Below are 12,808 nucleotides of genomic sequence, written 5' to 3' on the forward strand. Positions count from 1 at the left end.
ACTTAATTTTACAACAATTTTACTCTTTTTCCCCCCATAAAAAAATGTTTACAAGTCAAGCAGTATCATATATGCAAGTCAATTTAGTGTGCCATTACATTTTATTTCAAGAAGTAACTTAAGATTTCATTTTACGAATCTCTTGATAATATCAGTGTAAATGAGCAAACCATTGCCATGTAAATTGTCAAATAAAACATCTACAGGTTTGCTCTACTTTCAATTCAACGTAGTCTTTGTTGGTGGTAGTGTTCAATTTCACCTTGTACCTATCTCAATATTTCTCTCCACGCTCTGTGATCTCTGTCATATGTACTCTCCTACATATATCTAGCTGACTTGGGAGTGGGGAATGGGGGGGGGGGAGGGGGTACGTGTTCAATGAAGACTTGTTCTATATTCAATTTAACTTTTTGTAAGATTTTCTTCAGTATATTATAATTTCCAGGTGTAACGTCTATGTATTTTTTTCCATCGACTTAGGGAATCAAAAGTCAGTGTTCAAGCTGACTATAAATGTCCATTGAGTTACTTTCAGGCTAAGTCAAATTATAACAAGTAATGCATGACATAGTACAATGCATGATGGTGGTTGAATTGGTGTATCTGCTAACATTTATAGTATTACATAAATATTGAGACGAACTTGGTAGTGAATAATGTAATTTAGCAACGTCCATATCACCATTTTCATTCGACGTTAAGTTGAAAGAACTATAACTCACCGTCTTTAGTTTGTTGAACCAAATGAATATTAAGAGCAGTGTTTTTTTAGAAGTATTGTCAACTTAACAAACTAGGGTACATTATTTGAAATCCCTACTGTCCAGTTATCCCAGACAGGCAATTTTTAGTCTTTGACTGGTTATTGTCAGACATGTTTGTCCACATGGATAGGTAGAATGTCATGTCATGTTACATTCAAAGTGATTTCCTTTCTTCATATTAACTACAACCATGATGAGTCAACACATTGAATTTACCATGATACAGGCACATTTCTGATTTAGACTGGTATTTTTTGCCAACTTTTCCAGTGGAGAGGTGAATTTTGTTGTGTAGTTTGAAACTTTTGGTACCATTGTAAGCTTGACTGGCATGAGTTGACGCCATATAAATTGTACTACACTTCATTAAAGGGAAAATGTTCTGCAACAAAATATATTTCTCAGAATGTAACGCTGTGTGTTATTATATTCATATTTTGTAAGTGGAAATAAAGTTTATATGGGATTATGTTTTCAGTTACAAAACAACAGGTTATTCCAGTACTGGTGATGTCTGTTAGTGGTTCACACAGAAACTTTCATATCTGAAAATGTTCTCATCTTTGCTGTAATTTATTTTGTTGATTTTACATTCAACATGGTCGTTACAAGTGTTTTCTCACAACAATTTGTAGGAGGGCTCTTATATTTGTATTTAAACTAGGAGATGTACAACCCTGCAGCCATCATGTGTAGCCAGAGAGCAGATCTTGTAACAGCGCCCTCTCTAGTTGTAACAGTAAATGTTATTCATATCTGTAACTTGATGCAGTATAGCAAGTAGAGAGAAATTCTATTTTTGATTCTAGATATATGTGTATCTAAAACTTCGAAACATTTACAAATCATTGCAAATTGATAGATGAATTGTGAAGTCACATTTTGGTCTTATTCAATACCTAAAACCACACTGTAACTCAGTGCTTAGACAATGTCTAGTCTGTGCTCCCAAGATAGTTCAACATGATCACCATTACTGGGACAAGCCATTAGCCAAGCAAGTGGACTTGTTATCAAAGAGTACCAATATTTACACATGTGATGATGGGCTCTTACATAACACAAGTAAACAGCTGTAAAAACCTCTATTCGGCCGTCTGCATGGACTGCAATTGAGGCAAACCTTATCTCCGTCTTATATCAGTTGTTATCAATTTATTAGGCTATTATAAGTAACGCTACAAACAGCTTTAGAGATGCAAACAACTTTTATGACACCCGTTTTCGCCAGGCAAGCCCGCGGGTTTGTTGCACTTGGACCGCTAATGGTTTGTGAATGTCATGCGTTGTCTATATTTTGACTATAGCCTTGACACAAATGATGAAATATATGAAGAATAGAGTTTACATATACTCTGTAAAAATATGACTTGGTATGTCTAGAGTTAACTTGTGTATATGTGTGTCCATTTTCATATGGTTAAATTTAGACCCTCCAGGGTCTATGGATTAAGAGAGAATTGAACTTTAATTTTCACTGATGCACACCCTACCTTGATATGTAAATTAAACTGTTCTTATACAGATGAAAAAGTTCCAAATGAAGATTGATAAATCTAGTAACTTTCTAAACCCCAAAATGTCTCCAAACAACTATGATACATACCACTTTTGCTGTTTGCCTTGCCTCCCACTGGGCATTCACTGTCAAAAATACCAATGCTGAGTGTAAGAGTTTGAAAATACCCTGATATGTTCAGTGTCAGAGTCTGAAAATACCAAAATATATTCAGTGTCAGAACCTTAGAGGAAGTGATAACCAGGTAGCTCTCTGTTGTTGTTTGTTTTTGTTGTTGTTTATTTCAGTTTCATGATATTGTATTGGATGTGATATCCATCTTTTAGTGACAATTGTCGATTCTTTTTCTATGAAATGCATTCGAAGTAAAACTTGTAAACAAAATTCGTCATCTTTTTAATGAGTATCTAGTGTACATAGATACAAAATGTATTAGATTTTGCTTGTTGTACACTTATATTTATTACAAATAAAAATCTAAACTTTTCGCAGCAATCTTTACAACTTATGATGTCACAATTTTTGAATAAATTTTTTAAAGGCATGTTGATTGAGTTTTTATGTATTTCATTTATTTATCATATTAAAGCACATCAAGTCTTGGGTTCCAGGTCTGAATATGACTAAAACCTGGCCTTCTTCCCAGATGAAGATGACAGTTGTCGAAATATTGGAAATATCTTGATTTAAAAACAAACCTGAAGTTAGTTGACTAAAAATTATTTTTACAGTTTTATCTTAAGCGACAGGAGATATGAAACCCTTTAACCTAGCCCAAAAATACTTTCTATTCATTCTGTTTTGAATTCCAAAAGAAAAAAGTTTAGTTTTCATGAAAGTGATATACTACTAGTACCAGTAGCTATTTCCATCGAGTGTGGGAAAGCTGAACAGATGGTACACCATATATTAGAGCGCCACCAGGCGGTATAATGGGGACACTGCCTCTTCACTACTTTTCAAGACAAAATAGTGCGCTAGAATATGACTGCTGAAAACTTTTACAACGTAAATTAACACGTATTTGAATACGTGTATATTGTCTTTTTTCAATAGGTAACTTTACGGAGGAAAAGAATGAGTAATCATTTCACAAGTAATAAAAAATCCAAAACAGGGTGGGTACTCCACTGTGATGAGTCAACCTGATGCATATTCATAAGTTATCATCATGGCGGCCAGTTCGTCTGTCGAGGACTGAAGGTGCGTGTATTTTTCTAGGCGAGGCGAGTTCGTGTCTGTTATTAGTGTCAGTTCTCTTTTGCTGCATGGATAGAAGTTGAAGAAGATTGTGGCTGTACCTGATGTGTATTTGCACCTACTATCCCTCGTGAATTTACCTGCAGTATCTCCCCACAGCTGTTGTTTCGAGTGTACTGTTACTCTTTATTTATGGTATAAACATTGCATGCACAGGTGTTGTATTTTGTTTTTCGTTGGGTGACTACTCAGTGCCGGCACAAGAGTGTCATCGACAGGTAGGCTTTATTTCATTTGATTCCTTGATTTACGAACGGGACTTTGATTTTTTAACAATTGAACTGTCCGTGTGATTGTGTGAACCATCAACCAGATGGATGTACGAGACAAAAAGTTACACTACACCGGTCCCACATTGACATACGACCCAACTGTAGTGTTGACATTCTCAAAAAGCCCCCATACATATCATTTTAAACACCAAACAGCAAATATAACTCTTTTGCCTAATGGCCGGAACTTAGCTACCGTGTATGTGTCGAAGGACGGTAACTGAAACCATTGGAATTTATCGTCTGTATCACAGGATTTGAAAAGTTGAACGTGTGCCAATGAATTGCACTGCCCTCTATTGTTTACACTTTCGTACCTACTGAAATAAAAAAATACCAAATCCAAGAATAAAATTTATTATATTTTGTTTATTTCATTGCACAATTTTTTTTAGATGGCAAGTAAATGTAAAAGTATTTTTTTGTCTGCCTTCAGTAGACACCTTGCAATAATCAGCTGTGAACTTCAATTTCAGGTCATGTTCATTTTTCATTCTCCCACATACAATGTGATAACAATGATGCTTTTGTTTTCATTTCGTCCTTGTACTAGAAAGTACTGTGAAAAAAAACTTTGCTTTCATCAAGTCTGTGCTTTCATGCAGATTACTATTGCAGGTTTACTTGTAGTCCCTTAGAATTTCAACCAAAAGTTTAAGCTGCCAAAAGCTAATTCACCAAGGCTCTTGTTATGGGATGTAGTGATAAAGTAAATTTAGATTTGAGTGATAATTTATAATGAGAGATCTCATTGAGTCAAGGTTTATCTTCTGTAAAACTGAGATTCGTTAAAATTAAAGAGCTTGAAAAATTTTTTTTTTTGTTAAGGATGGCCAAATCCCCCCCCCCCCCCCCTGTATTTCACTACGGTTCTCAACCAAAGTCAAGGTTACAAGGCATGGAAATCTCTGTCAATTATCCACTGACCCATCCTCCTTTTTTTCAGGGGTTCCCAAATCTCAGCAAAAGTACATTTGCAAAGACAAATGTATTGTTAGATATGATATCAATCACTATATTCACATGTCACTTTTGATAATTCTTCAAACTTATTAACACAGTATATTTGTGACACATGTGCACATCTTACAGATTCTGCAATGTCTTCAACAATAGTACTAACAGACACAATGTCCAGGTAAGCCTACACATTACATAATTCAATGTATACCATTTTTACTAAGTTTGCTTCAACCTTAAAATTACACCATAGTGAAATGTCTCAGTTTTATACTTTAATATTCCATAATTCAATATTTATTATTATGTCATCAACAGTATAATTGTGAGTTTTTCATGGTGTATTTCATGATGTGTAAAGATTTCTTATGATTTACTCAAATTGCATCAAATTGATATCTCTCTTTGTCTTACATGTCTTTTCAATATCATATCAGTAATCATTTATTGTTCGCACTTTAGGCCGCTGGCCTTATTGTTGAGAAAAAAATTCTAACACATCGGAGGGCTTGAGAAAAAAGGAAAATTGAGATAACATACATATATATACTGTGAAATTAGATTACAATCAGTCACTCTTTTTCAGTTGAGTTGGCTTGACAATTACATCTTTTTGGTTTCTTAAAATACTGACACTCTAGGTTTGCATGAGGGATACAAATTTATTATAGGAGAGTAGTTCATAAAAGTAACCAGGATTCAGGAAGATGTTTAGCTCTTAGATCATGATAAATTGGACAAATTAAAAACAAATGATATTCATTCTCTACATTGGTACTATTATGACAAAAAAAATTACATCAATAGTTGTTTCTCACTTGTTGTGATTCAATACCAAAACTTGTCATGTGTGTATGAAAGTATGCTAAACAACATGTATGAATGAATAATGATAGCACTATTACAGTATTATGACAAAAAGAATCGAAGCTTATGTTTTTTCCCATAAGATGTGTTCAATCAAAGAAATTCTTTTCTTGACTGGATAAAATTGTTTCTCTCATTCAAAAATATTGTTTCACTGAGTCACTACTCAACATCTTTCTTTGAAGGTCATGTTGTTTTTAAGAGTCATAGTGACCATATTTTACCAAAGTGTGTGAGCTAAACGACCTCTTTCTTGCCCAAACATGAATCCTTCAGATTTAAACTGTTCACACTTCACTTTAAAGCTTTTGTCTGGCTCTAGGCCATAAAATGCTTTCAATAACAATAAGGTGACTGTTTTAAAGAGCGATGTAATCCGAGGAATTTCCATTACATTTGTAATCCCTATTACTTTATTCCATTGACCAAAGTCTGAATCCCAAGTAACCAAACTGTGTTTTTAAATTAAAGACACACCTGTTTGACTATAGACAATGTCTGACTGTTGTCTGACTAAACATGATTATATTCCAAAGCATAACACTGATATTATGTACAAATATATCATGTATTATTATATAGACAAACATATTTAGAAGCTTGAACAATTTCTAGTACATGCTATAGTATTCATATCAGAGGTATTGATTTAATTTTTATCGTTATGAATGTTATGAAGGTAAATATTCAACTTAACATCTATTTTGGGTTTTTATTTTCTTAGCAAAGGTGAAACTTTTTACATTTCAAGTTTTGTTATCTCCTTCTAAACTTACACTTTACAAGTGATAATACTGCAAAACAATAATTGTTATCAAAGGTTTTCGAAATGTTGCATTTATTTTCAGCAAAATATAAAAAAAAGGAAGAAAATAAAAACCCACAATAGATGAGAAGATGTTTGTAGTGTTTTCTTTTTTAAAATTAAATTACTCTCAAGGCTAATTTTTTTTGGTTTAAGTTTGTAATGTTTTTTTTATGATTATTATTGCATAATGTGAGTACATTTCTATATGAATTACTGAACTTACAAAGATTGCTGTTATGTGTAACCTGTAAGAGAAACACATATATACATATAGTAGAAGTTATTTTTCACTTCCTTTGCAGTATTCTCAACGATCTTCATACTAGTGATGGTCCCACAACAAATATTGAGACATCAGATTCTGAGACTGTGGTGTTTGATAACTGTAAAAGTGGACTAGGTAGGTGAAAACTTTCTATGTTCTCAAAATGTTTATATACTGGTAGGTCGAATCTATCTGAGTTCCACATACTGTTGGGATTGATTCATAACCAATTTTATGGTACAAGGTATGAAAATCTGTAAATTGGACCTGATTTCCAACTCTGTTGTTGACTAGGTTCTAGCAAAATAAAGTATATCGCTCCCTGAATATGGCAGGTATTCATGTATGCAATGTAAAAAGGATGTGGTTGCACTTGTATCGGTTAACAATTTGTGCTTCATACACCATTGCCAATAGAGTCAAGACAACAAACTATTGTGTCATATCATATGAACCATAACTATACATGTATGTAGGTTATTTTGCAACAAAAACTGTTTGTACTGGCCTTGTATCCTGGAAAACAATGAAGGCATCATGTGTAAAGTCCAATAGTATAATTGTAAGACAAGAATAGAGATCTGTTTTTCTGACTAGATCTTTCATTGTTTATATTACAATAGACCATTGTGTTACCAGTATTACCAGGGGAGAATACAGATACAATGTACAGTATCATCAACACAATACATTGTCACAACACAGTAACTAACCTTTGAAATGCCACTCTCTGCTCTATCATAGGACTATGCAGTGCTTTCCACTATCAAAATGTTACTTGCATTTATACCCAAAATAAACCTTTCGAGGCCATTTCATCATATAATGATTGCATTTGGGCTTTATAATGTTTGCCACTATGTAAGAAACACTACAGTCTATAAACCGAAAATGAATCTTTTCCGCCCATTTCAAAATCTTATAAGACAATAGAAATTTGAAGAAATAAGCTAAGATAATTTGACTATTTCTTGATGACAGGTATTAAAGTGATAGGTGGTTTGAGTGATATCTCAAGAGGTAGAGGCTATGGTATATTTATTAGACGAGTATTGGTTGGTGGACTGGCTGAGGCTGATGGTAAGTTTTCAAATATTAACAACATTTCAAGTAGAACAGACCTAGTACCAGTTATAGCTGCATTTTTATGGTAATTTCCCATATCATCACTAACTTCAATGTAATATCCTTGATTTTGATCCTTTCATACATTATCTATTATTATCTGTGTTCGTAAACTATTGTATCAAAGTAAACGTTTGTTCCAAACACAATATAGAAAATAACTGCCTGAAATCGTCAACTAAAATTATCTGGTATTAATTTTGTACACTGTGTTTGGAACAAAAGTCTACTCTGATACAGTTGTCTTTTTTATTGTTTTGAAATCAATTCTTCATTTTGATTGACACAGTTATCGTTGACTTACTATGGTTATTGATTGATTGACCGATTGACCTTTTCACTAACTGATGCATCGAATGACCCATTCAAGTCAGACCAGAATGCCAGGAGAATAGTTTTGTCAAATGGTAAATAGAAATAAATAGTTTACATTAATGAAATCCCTTCCACAATAGATGTCATGATCATAGTACTGTATAATTGTTACCCCTTACCACAGACCTATACCGGCACAATAGCCCTATATAACTTACTCAACTCCCTGGGCCACACTTTATAACATCATGAACACCCCTGGAGCATTGCAGCCACTGTAAGAACATGTGATTAAAGCATTCACATTACAACCTCACCCTACCAGGTCCCCAATTATACAGCTGGGTTGGCTGGGGCATAATCATGGTTCAAATTCTGCCTAAGGACTTTAGCCATTCAGAAAGAAATGACAGCAGCAAGGCTAAAACCAGTGACTGCAGATTTTAAACTGACCACTCCAACCCTTCATACATCATAACTCTACTACATGTATGTAATATGTACAAATAACTCAATAGTGTTATTGATTTTCATCTTGTAGGGCGTTTGCAAGAAGGGGATCAGATCTTGACAGTGAATAGAGAGAGTTTGCTTGGTGTCACAAATGATAAGTAAGTAATCACAAAGATATTAATTGATATATTCTTTGCAATGTTAAACGCTATCATTCAATGTAGTCAATTCTTAATGTAGTACTAAACTGAGTTTATATACTGTTTTGCAAGGGTAAAAATACTTACGTTATTAAACCTGTGATTAAATGATTGTAGTATAATGTTTATGTTGATGCATGTCTTCAATGTCGTACAAGCTGTGTTTATAAGCTCTTTACTCAAGTGAAAATACTTACAAAATAACCTTAAAATATTTTTTAATGATTTTGATGTCGGTGCATGCTTTCTATAACATCACAATTGTCTTCTGGTGTTGTTAAAACAGTTGCTTGCATGGATTTCTTGAAAATTTTTGATACATAAGTCATGTGATAAATTACGTCGTCGGATCATTTATAAATTTTATCGTGATACCAGATTTGAGTTCAGGTAATTACAAGTAGTTGCTAAATGTGTTCCAGTAAGTACAATACTGTGAGTACCTTATAAATATGTAACATAAATTACATCCAAACACGTAACTCAGCTTGTGCCCTATTTTGCCTTTTTTACTTGGATAGAAATACTTACACTAAACCTCATTAATTTGCTCAAACTAATGCCATTGATGGCGTGAATAATTGTTTTCTGGTGATGCTAAGACATTTTGACATTATGGCCACTGAGGGCACTGTTTCTACGTCTAATGTGTATCATTGAATGGTGCAGTCAGGATCCTGATTCCATCTTGCTTCTGCCCTGAACTTTGAAACTGTCTATTATGCAGTAAACTGAGACAAAACAGTTGATTTTATCTTGAACATAAATTGTACCTGAAGGAGAAGAGGATTATTATTGAACTTTGTCGTTTTAAATTTTATGTATGTACATATGTACGTACATATAATAAGTTGATTCTCAAACTTTAACATTTTTTGATGTGAATTATTTTCAAGAATCCACTGGCTACATCTTCAGTTTGAATAATTAAATATAAAAAAACCTGTCAATTTTTAAATGAGATACACTACCACCAAAGTCTAAAGCTATCATACACATAATATGTACTAGTATTGTATTTATATCTTAATCTGATGTTCACTAGACACCAGTAATCATAAACTAAAAGCTGCTTCACATTACTGTTACTTATACCGTAGCAATGTGGAGTGCCTATACACACAACAGCATACAGTAATCACAGTTTGTCTGATACAGTGCAACAGGACATTGTTACCTCATCCTCAAAGTGTTTATGACTTTTAATGTACATTTTTTTTAAATCTCACTTTGAAAGTTGATGATATCCATTGTTATACCTAATATCTGTTGGTCATAAAACTAACCTAAGGCTAAAGTATGGTGATGTTATTTATATAGTTATTTGTATTGTTTTCAGGGCAGTGTCAATGTTAAGAAGTGCTTCAGCCACTAATCATGTGACATTGACAATACAACGAAATGCTTCAACAATGTAAGTTATGTTGACCTTTTGTACAATTTTAAAGCAATGTTTTGAATTTGAGATTTTGAGACATAAGAAATATTTTATCTAGTTATTGTGAAGTGTGCCTCATAAGACTATAACCACCTTGATTACTTAGACATAGCAACCATGGTAGGAAATGGAATAAGTTTGAATCTGAGGACATAATACATTGTCTCTAGTTATCTTAATGTCAGGAAATGAAAGTGTAGTGTGATTGTGAGAATTAACAATTCAAGATGCAATCACTATTTTGTTGAAGAGCTATATCTGGACATGTAAAAGTGGCCCCAAGGGGCATTGCCCAGAGATCAATGAATTAGAAAGTTTTGTATCTAGAGACACCATTCAAATTTGCACCATAACTTTGCCATAAAACACACCAGTTGGGGACTATGCCTTCGATTGAAGGCTTGCGTTTTATTCATTCAATGTTTACATGTATACTTTATAATTATAGTCAAATGATTGTCTATTCATTAAACCTCTGTATGTATATTTAACTAAGTTAAAACACTGTATTGTATCCTTCCATAGTCAAGAATACACAGACTTATGTGAGAGTCAAGAAAACTACAGTTGTACAAGTAGTTCTTACACAGACACAAGATCTATGTCTTCAATAGCTACAACATCCATGTCTGTTGACCAAGGTAAATTATTATATGTATTCTACTATTATTACTCCATATTAGAGTTCTTTCTCCCTGGTCTTCTGCCCTGTTCTCACGCAATCACTGCAACCACATATATATGTAGGTTTCTTTGTGTGTTTTGACTAATCACATCTGTAGATTCCCTACATCATTATACTGGTATGATATGATAATAAGACATATACCCAAGACTAAAGGTCAGGGGCAACAGCTATCTGTAGCAATGAACCAGCACCGCCAAAAACCCCCACTAAAACCTTGGTACCAAGAGAAGAAAATTATTCTAGGCAGTACTAAATTAAAACACTCATTTATTTGTGAAATTGTCAGGTATGTACTGCCATCTGTAGGTGATACATAACATTTCTTTTGTTTATACAAAATTGCTGCCTCTCAAATAATGTGTCTTCATTTCTCCCCTGGCAATGATTTAGTAATAGATTCCATCTTGCAATTTATGAAAAAATAAAATATAGGATACACATGTACATGCATTACTGTACATCACTATACGTGTACCCCTTTTGTTTAAATCAAGCACAAGACAACCAGCAATTCCTTAGAATGTTAGTATGCGATGTGTGTGTACATTTGAGGTATGTGTGGATATGTGTGTGTATGTTTTGATGTATGGATGGACATATATATATTTGTATCTGTGAGTGAGTTGATGTATGGATGGATGGATGTATGTCTGTGGGTGTGTACTTTCATGTGTTTGTATGTATAATATATGTCTTCATTTGTGTGAGTGTGTGTGTGTGTTCATTCATGTAAGTGTGCTTTGATGTTTAAATGCATAGATAACTAGAAAAACATAAATATACAAGTTACAACTGAAAATTTTGACAAAGTGTTGTATCATCTGACTACTAAATTCTTCTCACCTTAATTCTTCACACACTACTATCACAGATATATGCAGTTTTTTTTTTGTCCAAGTGTAGATCTGTAATAAAGCCAATCTGATTAAAATCTGATGTAGTGAATATGGTGTGCTTTCTTTATTTACCTATGTTTCCTATTATTGTCGTTTGTTCTTTTTTTGGTTCCGTGAATGAGTGCTTTCTTCCTGACACAATACCATAGGAGATCACATTCAAATCCTGTGTGTTTGCATAACCCCTCTCAACCAATGTGAGAACTCATCTTATGTTGAAAACTTATGGGTACAGTACCTCAGAACACTCAGAGCTCAGAGTGGCGACAACAGTGTTATTATTATTATTTTGATGGATTTGTTTGTTGTCAACTTCAACCCTGGAGTGTTAACTGTAAGGCAGATTTTGATTGGCCATGTATACGAGCAAGATTTGAACGTGAACCTCCTATGGTAATTGGTCAGAGGGCACTCACTCGCAGAACAACAAAATTGAAAACAAACAACAATAAACAAACGACATAGAGGTAAATAAAGAAATCAAGCTGTATTCACTACATCAGATTATCATCAGATTGTGTTAAAATCCTATAAACATGTATGTTACAAATAGATATGTATCTATTGACAGGTCGTAGAACCCCAGCCAGTGAATCAATCATAACAACAGTCTCAGAATCCACTGTTGAAAGTGTACGAACACCATTTAATAGATCACTAATGAGAACACCTGTTAATGACATGCAAAGGTAAGGATTCATATTTGTACTTGTGTTTGGAAGGAGCATAGTAAAATGGTTATTATTACATATGTAGCAGTGATTACTTACATTGCTATGGTTGCGTATTATCAGTGTGTGCACAGCAGTGCAGTACTGAAAGTATTGTTGTAACCCTGTATGCATTACTGCATCAAACAGCATTACATTTTCATATATAAAATATACTGTTTTTGGATAAAGATACATAATATAATATAATATAATACTCTGTAATAACAGAACCACAGGATACACAAGTGACATTTTGGCTACT

General features: G+C 33.6%; 1 protein-coding gene across 2 annotated transcripts in view; it reads left to right on the plus strand.

The window, feature by feature from the left end:
• The first annotated feature begins 3,752 nt into the window (after window positions 1-3,752).
• LOC144438689 (syntaxin-binding protein 4-like) overlaps window positions 3,753-12,808 on the plus strand; it is a 47,330-nt gene continuing 38,274 nt past the window's right edge. Inside the window, exons 1-8 of one of the 2 annotated variants that reach the window (XM_078127834.1) lie at window positions 3,753-3,764; window positions 4,911-4,956; window positions 6,756-6,853; window positions 7,700-7,798; window positions 8,700-8,769; window positions 10,151-10,225; window positions 10,775-10,890; window positions 12,405-12,522. In XM_078127834.1, coding sequence (XP_077983960.1) covers window positions 4,919-4,956; window positions 6,756-6,853; window positions 7,700-7,798; window positions 8,700-8,769; window positions 10,151-10,225; window positions 10,775-10,890; window positions 12,405-12,522 — 614 coding nt within the window. In that variant the 5' untranslated portion in view covers window positions 3,753-3,764; window positions 4,911-4,918. Of the gene's footprint in view, window positions 3,765-4,910; window positions 4,957-6,755; window positions 6,854-7,699; window positions 7,799-8,699; window positions 8,770-10,150; window positions 10,226-10,774; window positions 10,891-12,404; window positions 12,523-12,808 lie in introns of those variants that run through there. The other variant, XM_078127835.1, reaches the window with a different exon arrangement.

Source organism: Glandiceps talaboti, chromosome 8 (assembly GCF_964340395.1).
Source record: "Glandiceps talaboti chromosome 8, keGlaTala1.1, whole genome shotgun sequence".
In the NCBI taxonomy this organism is placed as follows: Eukaryota; Metazoa; Hemichordata; class Enteropneusta; family Spengelidae; genus Glandiceps; species Glandiceps talaboti.